Below are 18440 nucleotides of genomic sequence, written 5' to 3'. Positions count from 1 at the left end.
AAGACCAAGCAGAACAAAGAGGACGGAGACAGCACCGACCGCATCATTGGCAAAGGACAGATCCCGGTACGTCATCACCTTCACCACCTCTCTGAGTCACCACCGTCACGCTGTTACCTCACCATAGTGACATAGCCTGATGACGTTATGGTTATGACAGTGTGGTGAGATTGTGGTCTGAATGTCCAAGTATGAAAGAAAATGTATGCACTCACTAACTGTAAGTCGCTCTGGATAAGAGCGTCTGCTAAATGACTAAAATGTAAATGTAATGTGGACTAGACACTGCTGAGTGCTCAGCTGATTTGATGAATGAATTATCTAATTATGTGAGTAGTAGGATAGACTTTCTACAGTGATTAGATGTGTACAGTTCTGACTTAGAACCTGCAAAAAGGTATCTAATAGGTAAATATCCCTGACTAGCTCTAGTCACCCAACTGCGCTTCATAGCCAGATAGTTGATCCAATAACCTGTGAAAAGCTGTAGAGAGACCGAGGACAACACCTGGATCGGGTCATGATCAGGAGCTATGATTTGAGTGAACTGCTCTTCTTTGCTTTTTTATTTTATTTTATTTTTTGCTTTGATAAATGTATGTTAGAGGGTAAAGTATCAGCCCAGCCTGACTGTGGTTGAATCAGGGTCCATAATTAATGTGTTCTTCCTGTAAATATAATGTGCTTCTGATGAGTCTGACCCAAGGGCAACCAGATCTGGTGTGTGTGTGTGTGCGCGCACACGTGTGTGTGCATGCAACCACATCTGTTTTTGCATGTGGGTGTTTAGGGATGGAGTGTTGGATAGGGCCTAGTATGCTTTGTGTACATAGACCTTCATGTTTCAAGGAAAGGCAGGTGAGTAAAGCCATGGAGCCTCTGCTTTGATCTGGTCCACGTCCTGGGGGGGTGTACAGTCATGGTCAAAAGTTTTGAGAATGACACAAATACTAATTTTCACAAAGTCTGCTGCCTCAGTTTTGATGATGGCAATTTGCATATACTCCAGAATATCATGAAGAGTGATCAGATGAATTGCAAGTAATTGAAAAGTCACTCTTTTCCATGACAATGAACTTAATCCCCCAAAAACATTTCCACTGCATTTCAGCCCTGCCACAAAAGGACCAGCTGCCATCATTAAATGTTTTACATTTTAGTCATTTAGCAGACGCTCTTATCCAGAGCGACTTACAGTTAGTGAGTGCATACATTATTTATTTTTTATTTATATATATTTTGTTTTCATACTGGCCCCCCGTGGGAATCGAACCCACAATCCTGGCGTTGCAAATGACATGCTCTACCAACTGAGCTACATCCCTGCCGGCCATTCTCTCCCCTACCCTGGACGACGCTGGGCCAATTGTGCGCCGCCCCATGGGTCTCCCGGTCGCGGCCGGATCTCTAGTGGCACAGGTAGCACTGCGATGCAGTGCCTTAGACCACTGCGCCACATGTCAGTGATTCTCTCGTTAACACAGGTGAGAGTGTTGACGAGGACAAGGCTGGAGATCACTCTGTCATGCTGATTGAGTTAGAATAACAGACTGGAAGCTTTAAAAGGAGGGTGTGGCTTGAAATCATTGTTCTTCCTCTGTTAACCATGGTTACCTGCAAGGAAACACTGTCACGGTTTCGGCCGAGGCTGCTCCTCCTCCTTGTTCGGGCAGGCTTCGGCGGTCGTCGTCCCCGGAGTACTAGCTGCCACCATTCTATGTTTCATGTTTGTTTGGTTTTGTCTGCTTGTACACCTGTCCCTTGTTAGTGTTTGATTTGGTTGCCTATTTAGTTTTCGTGTGTGGGGGCAGGTGTTATGTGGTATTGTTTATTGTCAAGCTGTTGCTCTTTTTGTATTACTCTCGTGTTTGTTGTTTTCCGAGAGTCCGCACTGTGTGCGCTATCTTCATTTTACGCACTGTGTGTGTTGTGCGTAATTTGTATTTTGCCTCCCGGTTGGGTTGGCTGTTCGCCTGTTTGGTGCTGCATTTTGTTAACTAAAGTCTGTTGACGAACGCCCGTGTTTCCTGCGCTTGATTTCCTCACCGCATCTACACTCAGCTACTGACAAACACGTGCCGTCATCATTGCTTTCCACAAAAAGGGCTTCACAGGCAAAGATATTGCTGCTAGTAAGATTGCACCTAAATCAAGCATTTATCGGATCATCAAGAACTTCAAGGAGAGAGGTTCAATTGTTGTGAAGAAGGCGTCAGGGCGCCCAAGAAAGTCCAGCAAGCGCCAGGACCGTCTCCTAAAGTTGATTCAGCTGCGGGATCGGGGCACCACCAGTGCAGCGCTTGCTCAGGAATGGCAGCAGGCAGGTGTGAGTGCATCTGCACGCACAGTGAGGCGAAGACCTTTGGAGGATGGCCTGGTGTCAAGAAGGGCAGCAAAGAAGCCACTTCTCTCCAGGAAAAACATCAGGGACAGACTGATATTCTGCAAAAGGTACAGGGATTGGACTGCTGAGGACTGGGGTAAAGTCATTTTCTCTGATGAATCCCCTTTCCGATTGTTTGGGGCATCTGGGAAAACACCTTGTCCGGAGAAGACAAGGTGAGCGCTACCATCAGTCCTGTGTCATGCCAACAGTAAAGCATCCTGAGACCATTCATGTGTGGGGTTGCTTCTCAGCCAAGGGAGTGGGCTCACTCACAATTTTGCCTAAGAACACAGCCATGAATAAAGAATGGTACATTTACATTTTACATTTTAGTCATTTAGCAGACGCTCTTATCCAGAGCGACTTACAGTTAGTGAGTGCATAAAACATTTTCATACTGGCCCCCGTGGGAATCGAACCCACAACCCTGGCGTTGCAAACGCCATGCTCTACCAACTGAGCTACACGGGGCCTTGGTACCATCTTGCCATGGTACCAACACATCCTCCGAGAGCAACTTCTCCCAACAGTCCAAGAACAATTTGGTGACGAACAATGCCTTTTCCAGCATGATGGAACAAAACATCAACATTTTGGGTCCATGGCCAGGAAACTCCCCAGATCTTAATCCCATTGAGAACTTGTGGTCGATCCTCAAGAGGCGGGTGGACAAACAAAAACCCACAAATTCTGACAAACTCCAAGCATTGATTATGCAAGAATGGGCTGCCATCAGTCAGGATGTGGGCCAGAAGTTAATTGACAGCATGCCAGGGCGGATTGCAGAGGTCTTGAAAAAGAAGGGTCAACACTGCAAATATTGACTCTTTGCATAAACTTAATGTAATTGTCAATAAAAGCCTTTGACACTTTGGAATGCTTGTAATTATACTTCAGTATACCATAGTAACATCTGACAAAAATATCTCATAACACTGGAGCAGCAAACTTTGTGAAGACCAATACTTGTGTCATTCTCAAAACATTTGACCACGACTGTACTGTTCCCTGTTCCCCTCCTCCTCCCTCATCCCCCACTTGGACAGGTGTGTGTGTGTGTGTGTGTGTGTGTCTGGTGGAGACAGATTGTGAGTTTTTCTCTGGTTTGTCAATATCAATCAAACCAAATTGTATTTGTCACGTGCGCCGAATACAACAGGTGTAGACTTTACCGTGAAATGCTTACTGCTTAGATGTGGATATGCATCTCCCTCTAGTGGTTGCCATGGTAACTGTGATGATAATTGCCATTTCAACTGTGATGGTGGTTCAAAAATATGGTGCTGTCAATTAATTAATATGGTTTACTTATGGATCACTGTGTTCTCTCATCCTCTGATGTATGTGCTACATTCCTCTGTAGTCTTCTAATACACAGCTTCTATCTGGCTTCATACGAAATGATGGGTGAGAGACCAAGTCCCCCGGCGGTTCACACAGAAACACACACAGCAGTAGGCCACGTTGCCAAAGCTGATTAGCTTAGTATGAAAGCCCCAGCTGATGATTCAGATCAACTTTTCATCCAAACACACATATAGAGGGTGGGAATGTGGCGCGCTTGGCTGGGCTCGCTAGCCAGGGTGTAGTGGGGGGAGCAGGGACACCCAGTGAAGAGAGGGGTTGGTGGGGTTATCCAGGGCTTGGCTGGAGGCAATTGGGGCGATGGTGCATTTTACAGTTTACACTGAAACTAACTAAAGCAGAGGGATTAGCTGTAACTCATGGAGAAGAGAGGAGAAGAGAGGGAGGAGGGGGGATAATGCAGAAGAGAGGGGAGGAGACAGAGAGAGGTGCAGAAAGAAGGGGTCGTTCTGGAACGCGATCCACACCTGTGTGTATGAGGACGTACTTTAGCTTGTGATCCTCACACACTCCTCAGAGTGAGCGTGGCAGGTGTGTGTAGGGTGAAACAGAGCTTTCCTGGACCACTGGGGATCATTATCGACCGGGCTGAGTTAGGCTACACGCAGAGACAGGGACACACACCTACTGAGACTACATCTCTACTGACGGAGGAAAAGAAAGAAAGAAAGGAACAAAAGCGAGAAGGAGAAGGGCGAAAAGGAGGGGCAGTATGGGCCTGATAGGAGCGTCTACCACCAACTCCCTCATACCACAGAACATGCACACTAGACTGAGGCCAACTGGATAAAGAATATCTTACTAGTTTGGAGACTTTGTCAGTCTTTGTCAGTCTCTCTACACAGAGAGCCATGACAGGTGAAGTAGTTGAGGACGGAGGAGATGGGATACAAGGTAAGGCCTGCACTCTGTTGGCCAGACTCTGCAGCAGTGTCAGAGTGGAGGGCACTAGGCAGAGGGAGAGGGGACAGTCTCCAGCCTGGGGCGACCTACCGAGGGGCGGGGGGCGAAGCTGTGGAGGCGTGTACGCAGTGCCCTGCTGAGACGCAAGGTAACCCCCCTCACTGATAGGACAACTGATGTCCAATAGTTTGACAGAAACAAATAATTTATACAGGGAGGGGAATGGGCATTGATGATGCATTATAAGGTAGCCTAATGCTGGTGTTTTCTTGTCTGTATATGTGTTTAGAAGTCTGTTAGTGCCTGTGTGTATTGGTATACTAACCAAGGATTCTGTTCTGTTTTGCTACCTCCAGCTTGACCCCCAGACTCTCCAAGGCAAAGACTGGCAGAGAACAGTCATCCCCATGACCGGGGTGAGTGTGTGTGTTAGTGTGTCAGCACCGTTAAAAGCCATGTGATCCTATAAATGTTGGTTGTTACAGTGGCTTGCGAAAGTATTCACCCCCCTTAGCATTCACCCCCCAAAGTCAATACTTTGTAGAGCCACCTTTTACAGCAATTACAGCTGGAAGTCTCTTGCCCATTCTTCAAGTTGGATGGGTTCCGCTGGTGTACAGCAATCTTTAAGTCATACCACAGATTCTCAATTGGATTGAGGTCTGGGCTTTGACTAGGCCATTCCAAGACATTTAAATGTTTACCCTTAAACCACTCAAGTGTTGCTTTAGCAGTTTGCTTAGGGTCATTGTCCTGCTGGAAGGTGAACCTCCGTCCCAGTCTCACATCTCTGGAAGACTGAAACAGGTTACCCTCAAGAATTTCCCTGTATTTAGCGCCATCCATCATTCCTTCAATTCTGACCAGTTTCCCAGTCCCTGCCGATGAAAAACGGTGATGGTGTTCTCGGGGTGATGAGAGGTGTTGGGTTTGCGCCAGACATAGCTTTTTCCTTGATGGACAAAAAGCTCAATTTTAATCTCATCTGACCAGAGTACCTTCTTCCATATGTTTGGGGAGTCTCCCACATGCCTTTTGGCGAACACCAAACGTGTTTGCTTATTTTATTCTTTAAGCAATGTTTATTTTCTGGCCACTCTTCCGTAAAGCCCAGCTCTGTGGAGTGTACGGCTTAAAGTGGTCCTATGGACTGATACTCCAATCTCAGCTGTGGAGCTTTGCAGCTCCTTCAGGGTTATCTTTGGTCTCTTTGTTGCATCTCTGATTAATGTTCGTGAGTTTTGGTGGGCGGCCCTCTCTTGGCAGGTTTGTTGTGGTGCCATATTCTTTCCATTTTTTAATAATGGATTTAATGGTGCTCCGTGGGATGTTCAAAGTTTCAGATATTTTTTTAGCTCCTTGGTTTTCATGGTGCCGCTTTCTTGGTGGTGCCCCTTGCTTAGTGGTGTTGCAGACTCTGGGGCCTTTCAGAACAGGTGTATATATACTGAGATCATGTGACACTTAGATTGCACACAGGTGGACTTTATTTAACTAATTATGTGACTTCTGAAGGTCTCATTTAGGGGCTTCATAGCAAAGGGGGTGAATACGTTATTTATTTTATATAATTTTTTGAAACAAGTTATTTTTTTCATTTCACTTCACCAATTTGGACTATTTTGTGTATGTGCATTACATGAAATCCAAATAAAAATCAATTTAAATTAGAGGTTGTAATGCAACAAAATAGGAAAAACGCCAAGGGGGATGAGTACTTTTGCAAGGCACTGTACCTATCTTAACTCCTATTCTTAACTGATCTGCTTCTTATCTTTACTCACTAACCATCTGTTGTCATTGTAAACTGGTTTAAACTGTCATTTCACCCATTCTCTCATTGCTCCAGATCGAGGTAAAGCTTTCTATTAAATTTACCAGCCGAGAGTTTAGTCTGAAGAGGATGCCGTCACGGAAACCCATGGGCGTGTTCGGAATCAAGATCTCCACGGTGACCAAGTGAGTTCAATAGTCCCGTCATATAAATATATCCTGAACACACTCCTTAACCACCTGGCCATCTATACAGTAACCATGCAGAAAGCCTGCTGTAACACAGCTGGTGACTGCAAGTGACCAAAGTGAATGTGACAGCCTAATCTAAGAGCCAGAGAATCTCTCTGGGGAAAGGAGGAGGGAGAAGATAGGAGAGAGAGAAGGAGAGAGAGAGAGAGAGAGAGAGAGAGAGAGAGAGAGAGAGAGAGAGAGAGAGAGAGAGAGAGAGAGAGAGAGAGAGAGAGAGAGAGAGAGAGAGAGAGAGAGAGAGAGAGAGAGAGAGAGAGAGAGAGAGAGAGAGAGAGAGAGAGAGAGAGAGAGAGAGAGAGAGAGAGAGAGAGAGAGAGAGAGAGAGAGAGAGAAATTCCAATTGGCTATAAGGAGGAGGGAGAAGATGGCTATACGTAAACTCTTTATCATCATCCTTAGCTCTGGCATCTTTCCCAATATTTGGAACCAAGGACTGATCTCCCCAATCCACAAAAGTGGAGACAAATTTGACCCCAATAACTACCGTGGGATATGCGTCAACAGCAAACTTGGGAAAATCCTCTGCATTTTCATTAACAGCAGACTCTTACATTTCCTCAGTGAAAACAAATTACCGTACGACAGACCACATATTCACCCTTTAAACCATAATTGACAAACAAAGAAACCAAAACAAAGGCAAAGCCTTCTCATGCTTTGTTGATTTCAAAAAAGCTTTTGACTCAATTTGGCATGAGGGACTGCTATACAAATTGATGGAAAGTGGTGTTGGGGGAAAAACATACGACATTATAAAATCCATGTACACAAACAACAAGTGTGCGGTTAAAACTGGCAAAAAACACACACATTTCTTTCCACAGGGCTGTGGGGTGAGACAGGGATGCAGCTTAAGCCCCACCCTCTTCAACATATATATCAACGAATTGGCGAGGGCACTAGAACAGTCTGCAGCACCCGGCCTCACGCTACTAGAATCTGAAGTCAAATGTCTACTGTTTGCTGATGATCTGGTGCTTCTGTCCCCAACCAAGGAGGGCCTAAAGCAGCACCTAGGTCTTCTGCACAGATTCTGTCAGACCTGGTCCCTGACAATACATCTCAGTAAGACAAAAATAATGGTGTTCCAAAAAAGGTCCAGTTGCCAGGACCACAAATACAAATTCCATCAAGACACCGTTGCCCTAGAGCACACAAAAAACTATACATACCTCGGCCTACACATCAGTGCCACAGGTAACTTCCACAAAGCTGTGAACGATCTGAGAGACAAGGCAAGAAGGGCCTTCTATTCCATCAAAAGGAATATCAAATTTGACATACCAATTAGGATCTGGCTAAAAATACTTGAATCAGTTATAGAACCCATTGCCCTTTATGGTTGTGAGGTCTGGGTTCCACTCACCAACCAAGAATTCACAAAATGGGACAAACACCAAATTGAGACTCTACATGCAGAATTCTGCAAAAAATATCCTCTGTGTACAACGTAAAACACCAAATAATGCATGCAGAGCAGAATTAGGCCGATACCCGCTAATTATCAAAATCCAGAAAAGAGCCGTTAAATTCTACAACCACCTAAAAGGAAGCGATTCCCAAACCTTCCATAACAAAGCCATCACCTACAGAGAGATGAACCTGGAGAAGAGTCCCCTAAGCAAGCTGGTCCTGGGGCTCTGTTCACAAACACAAACAGACCCCACATAGCCCCAAGACAGCAACACAATTAGACCCAACCAAATCATGAGAAAACAAAAAGATAATTACTTGACACATTGGAAGGAATTTACAAAAAAACTGTGCAAACTAGAATGCTATTTGGCCCTAAACAGAGAGTACACAGTGGCAGAATACCTGACCACTGTGACTGACCCAAACTTAAGGAAAGCTTTGACTATGTACAGACTCAGTGAGCATAGCCTTGCTATTGAGAAAGGCCGCCGTAGGCAGACCTGGCTCTCAAGAGAAGACAGGCTATGTGCACACTGCCCACAAAATGAGGTGGAAACAGAGCTGCACTTCCTAACCTCCTGCCAAATGTATGACCATATTAGAGACACATATTTCACTCAGATTACACAGACCCACAAAGAAATCGAAAACAAACCCAATTTTGATAAACTCCCATATCTATTGGGTGAAATTACTGTTAATTTTTATTGTTTATTTCACTTTTGTTTATTATCTACTTCGCTTGCTTTGGCAATGTTAACATATGTTTCCCATGCCAATAAAGCCCTTAAATTGAATTAGAGAGAGAGAGAGAGAGAGAGAGAGAGAGAGAGAGAGAGAGAGAGAGAGACTGTACACACTGTACACACTGTCTGGGCCTGGAGGGAGCGGGTCTATGGATGGATCTGATTAGAGATACTGTATGTTCCCTGGAGCCAGTGCCTATAGCACAGTGCCCTCATATCTGACCTATAACTGCCTTATGATGTCTAATCCCTCCTACTGGAAAACACACACAAGCTCTGAGGCCCTAGGCATACAATTAGTCTCGAATCATACCAGACACAAACAGCACACTAATACAGACCTGTATAGTATACTTGCTTAGGGTAAATGAGGGAAATACCTCACAGGTTGACTTAGTTCATGTATACTGAATATACTGTGTAAGTCTTTGAATCTTGAGTGGTTGTACTTTAGTCCTAAATCAATATAAACAACTGTGTTACTCTTAACATGCCTTTTTTCCTTCTATGCCCCTCCACCACAAGATCTCCTCTTTGCAGCAGTTAGATATATACAGAGGTGGTAGTGGTCTTTTATGGTCTTGTAAGTATTATTGGTTGTGACTACAGCCATCACAGATTACTACTCTCCTCTACTCTACGCAGACTCTGAGTGTTCCTATGGTGCATACTTTGGTAGTGTCTATCTATGGAGAAAATATTTTAATGGCCCCTGGCATGGGGCACTGAGCGGAGACCAGGCAGGCGGTGTGCCCATCCTCAGACAGTCCCTCAGTGTTCCCCTGGCCTCACCTGGCATGGCCTGGCAGCATGCTCCACAGGGCAGTTGGCAGCAGCGGGCACTGTCACTATGGGCAGTAGGCTCTGGGTATAGTGGGCAGACAGGCAGAGGGGAGTGTGGGAGAGAGATGGAGAGAGAGCAGTTGAGGTTTGTTGCCAATGTTGGTGAGTGACGCTAATGAGGATTGCTAGTAACGAACGGACTAATAAGGTTAAACAGCATCGCCAATTAAGGCTGTAGAGACAACATGCCACCAATAACACCAACAGAGAACAAACATCACTACTGGGCCACACAGAGCTGCCTGCCAGTGCCAGCTCGACCTGCGCGTTGTAGTACATGAACTCACAACAAAACACACAGCGGTAGTTGTGCATTTTGTCTCCATGAAAGTAATAAACATGATAAAGTACACAGCTGATGTGTGTTTATATTTTGGGTTCACATACTACAACAATGCAGCGACAGCCAGCAGTACACCTTATTGTCAGTGGGAATGTATTTTGTTGTTTTAATAATTGCTCACACGTTTTTGGAACCTATTAAAACTAAAGATGCAATTAGTGTGCAACTGTGCATCCAACAGAAAAAGCTTTCGGTAAGTCTGTGTGTGTGTGTCCCCATGGTAAGCCATTCATTAATGGTGTCTGTGTCTCTGTGTCTCTGTGTGTGTGTTTGTGTGTGTGTGTGTGTGTGTGTGTGTGTGTCTGTATTTCCCCATGCCAGACGGGAGCACTCCAAGGTGCCCTATATCGTCAGACAGTGTCTGGAGGAGATTGAGCGGAGGGGGATGGAGGAGGTGGGCATCTACCGGGTCTCAGGGGTGGCTACAGACATCCAGGCCCTGAAGGCTGCCTTCGACACCAGTGAGTACCAAGACCTTAGTTCCCCCTGGCTCCCCCTCTGAGTAAAGCCCTGGAAGTGGGAATAGGCTACAGTATAGCATATGGCATACTCTCTGTGGACTTTCTGTAGCTTGGTGGAACCAGCCTTGATACGTGAAGTGAAATATAGTAATGAATGCAGCGATCAGGCTGGTTTCATCACTCTGTGCACTCCTTTGCAAATTCAAGTCTATTGGACTGACTACTGTAAAATCAATGTGTCTTACCCTGCTCTGTTCCTAGGTGAACTTCTGATTATGGTGCTCCGTTTTTTGGAATCATGGGTACATTGTCAAGTTTGGGTGCTTAACCCAGTTTATTTTCTTGTGTAGGCTTACTAATTCCTATGTGTGGGTGTGCTAGTGTTAGCATTTTGTGTGTTTGTGTGTGTGTGTGTGTGTGTGTGTGTGGGAACTTGTGTTTGTGTGTGTGCATTTGTGTGTGCACGTATGTGTGTGGTGATTTCTCTGATTATGACAATTACAGCTTGCTTTGGGGAGCATGTTGCGTCCTCAGCCAGTGTCTTTCTGCCAGTGATCTGAAGTGCAGTGTGTTTTTGTGAATGGCAGAAATGACAGAGGCTGGCTGTCTCCCCATCCTCTGTTGCCATGGCTACACTTTCTACCTGTGTTTCTGAGCGTTGCCATCTTTCCCACAGACAACAAAGACGTGTCTGTTATGATGAGTGAAATGGATGTGAATGCCATCGCCGGGACTCTGAAGCTGTACTTCAGAGAACTGCCAGAACCCCTCTTCACTGATGACCTGTACCCCAACTTTGCAGGAGGCATTGGTCAGTCACAGGCACTTATACCTATAGTATTATCATGGTATAACTTAGCACTCAGGTTCATGTGTGAATGTCTGTCTCTCTGTCTGCAGCCCTGTCTGACAGCGTTGCCAAAGAGAGCTGCATGCTGAATCTACTGCTGTCACTGCCAGAACCCAACCTGGTCACATTCCTCTTCCTGCTCGATCACTTGAAGAGGTACGCACAGACAGACACACAGGCATAGAGCTACCACAGGCATAGAGCTACCACAGGCATAGAGCTACCACTGACATAGAGCTACCACAGACATAGAGCTACCACAGACATAGAGCTACCATAGACATAGAGCTATGTACAGACAAACACAGCCATTTAGAGACAAGCAGATCCCAAACTCTTTCTTTGAATGAGTAATACAGTGAATATTAGGTCCTTTCACTTGGTGTATTACCATGAACCACCATTCACCCTCTGTCTCTCCCCGCTCCACAGGGTGGCTGACAAGGAGAGCATCAACAAGATGTCCCTCCACAACCTGGCCACAGTGTTTGGCCCCACCCTGCTGCGGCCTGCAGAGAAGGACAGCAAGATCCCCACCAACCCCACGCAGCCTATCAGCATGGGAGACAGCTGGTCCCTGGAGGTCATGTCACAGGTAGGCGATATAGTCTCTCTATCTCTCCCTCTCCCCATCCCTCTTCTTTGGTATTGACGTCCCTCTAACTGTCCGTCTGTCCCTCCAGGTCCAGGTGTTGCTGTACTTCCTCCAGCTGGAGACCATCCCCACGCCGGACAGTAAGCGTCAGAGCATCCTCTTCTCCACCGAAGTGTAGAGGGTTCCACAGGTTCCCCACACGAGGGTGAGATCGAGACGTCGACTCAAACTGAGTCTACAGTACAGTATGTCCATTTGGGAAGGCTACTGAGAGTGACTGCAGCAGGAGATTTATTCTGCACTGATTCTGGACATACCCTGCAGAGGGCGCCACCACCCCCTCTGAGAACAAGAGGGTGGACACCAATCCTCTGTTGTACCACACATTTCTGATGAAGATAACACATTATTACATCACACCCATTAGCCAGTGTGACACTGTGCCTCTCTGATGCAACATATCCTCCTCTCCTCGCTCTGTCTCTTCGCTCTCATGTCGAAGCTCCACAGCTTGTGTACGGAATGAATGCCACTACTGAACATGCCTGCTGCAACCACAAATGAAACACTTCCATTTGAGTCTGATCAGCATGTAGGGGAAAGAGTGTCCAAGGTTTATTTTATTTTATTTTGCTATTGGCTCCTGCTTTGTAGGCAGAAAAACAGCCATTGTGTAACTTACCACCGATTCTGTGATTTCTCATCACAGTTTTGGGCTTCTCCCCTTTAAGATCTTGTTGTGGAAGGCCATTCTCAGTTCTTCTTGATTTAGTTTGAAGATTTATACTGGCAAAGCAGCACTTCAATGCTTTTATTGTTTTAGTTTTATACTGTATACCTCTTCAGAAATAGCCAATCGTGATGAGGATCGTATACACAGTATATTTGTTTTGGACAATTATCAAGGCAAGAGCCTGCACAGTGTTTTGTTTAGCCATTTCAAATGTTGAGTTAGGTCTGAATCCACTGCTGAAGAGATTCAAACCGTATGTTTTACACATGATACATTGGTACCACAATACTAAGAGATTTATTTGGAAAAGGAACATCTGGGTTCTCTGAAGAGTTTTAAAGAGGAACATCCAGAGCTGCCAGTATCACCAGTCTGTTTGTGTGTCGTTTGAATCCAACACTCACAACAACAAAAAGTGTTTACAAGGTAAACAAGCCTTGGACAAAGGCAGAGACAGGGAGACTGCAACAAAGGCATTTGTGAAAAAGGAACAGTTGACAGAAACAGATTATCTATAGATTATAATAAGACTACCTACAGTTTGGACCATAAAGCAATTCCCTCTATTTGTGTTCTTTGTGTTTCAAGTAGTCCTCAGCTTTAAATACCCAGGAAGCAATATATTTTCTAACATAGGAGTTTGTCTGCGTTCATATCCTTGGTCCGAAGATGTCCTCGTCATGGTAACATAGGAGATCTTGCCCAAATAATATGTTGTTTGGGATAAAAGAAAACTATTGTATTTACAGTATGTACATAATCATAAAGCTGTAATTTTTTTATTTGACTAATTTTAACAGTGTAATAATCATTGTTATGATCATAATTTATTTTTTTGGGTGGAACAGAAATCAACATGTGTTTGTTTTGATTTGATGAAGAAAGTGGTTTAGGTTTCAGCCTTGAGTCCTGGAAGTCTGAGGTGATGGGAGATCATATGCTGCCTATGTAACCAGGATGTAGCCTTGTTGTGGGAATAACTACAGTTTTGTCCAGCCTATTGTTAGCCATTTATCCATCATGAAGGTATCACTCCATCTTTGAATGCCACTGTAGAAATGTCACAACCCCTCTTCATCAGCTGAGTGTCCCAGTCCCCAACCACACACCCTGAAATCTTGATGTGTTACTGAAGTAGGATACAAAACAATACATTTAGTTGTATACAGTAAAACAATAACATGTTTCCTCTCTACAACTGTGTCGGTGGATACAGTTATTCTCATGAAAATGAAGATAATTCACCTGTTTCAAACAAGTTGCGCTAAATTGTGGGCGCTCTACATTTTATCCAAAGTGGACCATTCTGTTGATTTTATGAAGGAATACAGTGGCTTGCGAAAGTATTCACCCCCCCTTGGCATTTTTCCTATTTTGTTGCCTTACAACCTGGAATTAAAATTGATTTTGGGGGAGTTTGTACCATTTGATTTACACAACATGCCTACCACTTTGAAGATGCAAAATATTTTTTGTTTAGAAAAAAACAAGAAATAAGACAAAAAAAACTGAAAACTTGAGCGTGCATAACTATTCATAAAGGACACCTGTGATTAGGGCAGAAGGAGAGGAAAAACACACACAGGATACCTGTATCCGTAACAATAAGCTTGGCACATCCAGCCACTGGGATTTTTGCCCATTCTTCAAGGCAAAACTGCTCCAGCTCCTTCAAGTTGGATGGGTTCCGCTGGTGTACAGCATTCTTTAAGTCATACCACAGATTCTCAATTGGATTGAGGTCTAGGCTTTGACTAGGCCATTCTAAGACATTTAAATGTTTCCCCTTAAACCACTCGAGTGTTGCTTTAGCAGTATGCTTAGGGTCATTGTCCAGCTGGAAGGTGAACCTCCGTCCCAGTCTCAAATCTATGGAAGACTGAAACAGGTTTCCCTCAAGAATTTCCCTGTATTTAGCGCCATCCATCATTCCTTCAATTCTGACCAGTTTCCCAGTCCCTGCCGGTGAAAAACATCCCCACAGCATGATGCTGCCACCACCATGCTTCACTGTGGGGATGGTATTCTCGGGGTGATGAAAGGTGTTGGGTTTGCGCCAGACATAGCGTTTTCCTTGATGGCCAAAAAGCTCAATTTTAGTCTCATCTGACCAGAGTACCTTCTTCCATATGTTTGGGGAGTCTCCCACATGTCTTTTGGCGAACACCAAACGTGTTTGCTTATTTTTTTCTTTAAGCTATGTTTTTTTTCTGGCCACTCTTCCTTAAAGCCCAGCTCTGTGGAGTGTACGGCTTAAAGTGGTCCTATGGACAGATACTCCAATCTCCGCTGTGGAGCTTTGCAGCTCCTTCAGGGTTATCTTTGGTCTCTTTGTTGCTTCTCTGATTAATGCCCTCCTTGCCTGGGCCGTGAGTTTTGGTGGGTGGCCCTCTCTTGGCAGGTTTGTTGTGGTGCCATATTCTTTCAATTTTTTAATAATGGATTTAATGGTCCTCCGTGGGATGTTCAAAGTTTCTGATATTTTTTTATAACCCAACGCTGATCTGTACTTCTCCACAACTTTGTCCCTGACCTGTTTGGAGAGCTCCTTGGTCTTCAGGGTGCCGCTTGCTTGGTGGTGCCCCTTGCTTAGTGGTGTTGCAGACTCTGGGGCCTTTCAGAACAGGTATATATATATATATATATATATATACTGAGATCATGTGACATATCATGTGACACTTAGATTGCACACAGGTGGACTTTATTTAACTAATTATGTGACTTCTGAAGGTAATTGGTTGCACCAGATCTTATTTAGGGGCTTCATAGGAAAGGGGGTGAATACATATGCACGCACTACTTTTCCGTTATTTATTTTTTTGAATTTTTTGAAACAAGTTATTTTTTTCATTTCACTTCACAAATTTGGACTATTTTGTGTATGTCCATTAAATGAAATCCAAATAAAAATCAATTTAAATTACAGGTTGTAATGCAACAAAATAGGACAAACGCCAAGGGGGATGAATACTTTTGCAAGGCACTTTACTTGTTTATCCTCTTTTCAATGAAGGTGACATCTTTTTCTCACCCATATTTATGAGGGTGGCTGGACAGCTGTCTTTAACTGTCCTCTACACCCATCCTTAAGCTCTTCTCCCACCTGGTCTGCCTGATAGTAACCCACCAAAGGGCCCTGGAAAAGAAAATGCTCTTAGAATATTTGTTCAGAAGGAAAAAAGAGAAGATTATATTAGTATGGTTTTAATTTCAGTACCTTGATTTAACATGCAGGCATGTTTGATTAAAGTTATTTTCTTCTCTGTGTTGTCATAAACGTATTGTTGTTATATTGGGCAGCAGGATGTTAGTGACCCACAAGTGTTCTAGTTTTGATAAACCAAGCTTAAAATATGTTATGATATTTCATTCTGGCTGGATAATTGTTAAACAAGTAATGTCTGCGGAACTGAGATTTCATGAAGAACTCATACATTTTGAAGTTAGCGTAGACATTTCTGGCAGTTTTGACTAGGCAGTAGCTAGTGTAAGATCTGGCATCTGAGGGTGTGGTTGTGCATGCAAGCATTCATGCGCACACATGCGTGAGGGAGTAAATGAAATAATGGGACAATTTGCTGTATAAAAAAAAAAGTAGAATTAAGACATAACGTTTCAAATCCTGACTTATCCATATGTTAACATATCAACTAAATCAGTTCCAGTTAATAGCATAGTCATAATTTTAATAACACATTTTGTCCTAATATATCCTCACATGTCCCATACACATAACTGCACATTGGAGGAAGCCATTGGTTATGAGAGAGAAAGGCAGTGCATTCACCATTCATTTGGATCTCTTTGATTTATATAATTAGTGCTAAACGTGCACTGCTCTGCTCCATTGTGCCTCCGCATTATAGCTTTTATTCAGCACGTATGTCGTGGATTGCAATGTGTCAGTGGAATTGCTGTTAGGAGACTTACTGGGCTGCTGTAGTCTCCCTTGCCTTTTGAGAAAACAGATCTGTCATTATGGCACATATTTTGAGACTAATACATGACCGTAGATTTTGGTATCTCAATTCATGGTACTATTAGCCTGTGTGGGAGATCTCGTCTGAATATTATATACCAAACTAAGCCCAATTCATTTTTGCAGTCGTACGAGACAGACATACAAATGCTTAGTCAATAACCCTCACTCTGTCAACAATAGCAAAATAACTCATTTTCAGCTTTTCTGTTCCAGTTCTGTGTAAAATGAAGTCTACTGTATTTACCGAGTTGAATACCCTCATCTGAAGGAAATTATATTAGTAGTAGCTAAGTGGTATCTATACTTGTAGGAGGACACTTTCAAAATTCACTGTCATGTTATATGACTCATATATAGATAATATCTCTCAAGGCTCTATGTTATGCTGTGTATTGTTCATTTGCAAGATGTCCTTTGTTTTTTCAAATAACTGCCAAACAGTTTGTAACCATCTGTTGTCCTAACTGTAACTACTGTATGTATCAACATGTCACTAATCCAGTACATAATCTACTTTGGAGGGGCTTGCACTTTCAGTTCCTTTTGGGTTTACTCCAGACTGTCCACTGTGATGCTTTAGGACATTTTCTGTGGTTTGGAAAATCTTTGCAAGGAAAGATTAAGGTTATTTGAGTTTATATAGATTAGTAATCTCTCTAACCTTGTGTTATGCTTGTACAATATGTACTGTATGTATCATACTAGAGACATTGGGTTCTTAGGTTTATTTATTGTGATGTTCATCAAAGTTTGGGCAATACATTTAGGATAAATCATATTAATAAAACAGTTGAATAATTAGGCTTCAACTGAAAGAGAACTTGGTTATTGATTGTCAGTGTGATTTCATAGGGCTAGTCGCTTACCCTGCCTCTTTCATAAAAAAGTAATATATGTCAACATAAGATTATTCTAAATATGTGTACAATGTTTTAAAGTCTAAAAATATGGAATATATTACTCTATGTATGACTTTAGCATTTCAGTGTATGCATACTGTATGTGGAATGAATATTCATTATTTCAGTCCTTGTAAGTTGACATGAGCCTGGCAATAGTTTATTATAATATTACACGCATTTTAAATGACCTGAAACCATATTTTGACATCTTCTTGGGAATATGTGTGTTTTATTCCACATTTTCTAGTTACAGAATGAAGCTAAAATGATGGTACTTGCTGGTCATCCCCTAAAAAATACAATGTACATTTTTCCTGTTTTTCAATTTAGATTTATTTTCTTCTGGTCAACATACATGTTATGTTATGGTTCTGTAAAAAAGGGATACTGTAGTCTGAGGGAAATAAATGTTTGGAAGGCATTTGCAGCCTCTGTTTGTACACAATGTTAAATAAAATCTCCTGTATCTATGTAAAAATGTGGCAATGCCTTATATCTTAAATTGAGCATATCTTGACCAGGACCCTACTAGATTTGAAAGATCGCAGACATATCACCACATCACAGATTCACTACATGTCGTTATTATCAAAGAAATAGCTCAAAATGTGCAGCAGACAACGCCTAGGCCCTTCATCATAACGTCCCCCACTGTATCATTTGCTACATTCCAAAAAGGAGATGGAGAGGGATCTGTCAGGCGACGTCCCACAATTCCAAGCTGTAATCGGGAACGCTCGCTCATGCTGTGTCCTGTCAATGGAGAAGAGCAAGAGCAAGGGCAGGGACGCCGAGGATGGAGTGCATGACATTACCAATCTCTGCATATTGTAACTTCAAACCGATGGTATCCGAGTCATTCGAGTATCTCTACCAAAGAATTCCAG

At 43.4% G+C, this 18440-nt stretch overlaps 2 protein-coding genes across 5 annotated transcripts in view; both read left to right on the top strand.

Moving 5' to 3' along the window:
* The window catches only part of LOC121582584 (breakpoint cluster region protein), a 44281-nt gene extending 30228 nt beyond the window's left edge, over positions 1 to 14053 (top strand). The window contains exons 15-22 of the mRNA XM_045225443.1: positions 1 to 66; positions 5011 to 5070; positions 6504 to 6613; positions 10349 to 10488; positions 11165 to 11299; positions 11389 to 11494; positions 11771 to 11933; positions 12022 to 14053. The exon at positions 1 to 66 is cut by the window's left edge and continues 66 nt beyond it. Of these exons, the coding sequence (XP_045081378.1) occupies positions 1 to 66; positions 5011 to 5070; positions 6504 to 6613; positions 10349 to 10488; positions 11165 to 11299; positions 11389 to 11494; positions 11771 to 11933; positions 12022 to 12111 (870 nt within the window). The 3' untranslated portion in view covers positions 12112 to 14053. The remainder of the gene's footprint in view (positions 67 to 5010; positions 5071 to 6503; positions 6614 to 10348; positions 10489 to 11164; positions 11300 to 11388; positions 11495 to 11770; positions 11934 to 12021) is intronic.
* Positions 14054 to 18139: 4086 nt separating this feature from the next.
* The window catches only part of LOC121582585 (cytospin-A-like), a 38432-nt gene continuing 38131 nt past the window's right edge, over positions 18140 to 18440 (top strand). For 2 of the 4 annotated variants that reach the window (XM_041898488.2, XM_041898487.2), the window contains exon 1: positions 18140 to 18440. The gene's annotated coding sequence lies outside the window, so the exon portion shown is untranslated. The other 2 variants (XM_041898490.2, XM_041898489.2) reach the window with 1 other exon arrangement.

This window comes from Coregonus clupeaformis, chromosome 15 (assembly GCF_020615455.1).
Source record: "Coregonus clupeaformis isolate EN_2021a chromosome 15, ASM2061545v1, whole genome shotgun sequence".
Taxonomy (NCBI): domain Eukaryota; kingdom Metazoa; phylum Chordata; class Actinopteri; order Salmoniformes; family Salmonidae; genus Coregonus; species Coregonus clupeaformis.
This window is presented reverse-complemented; position numbering and strand designations above follow the sequence as displayed.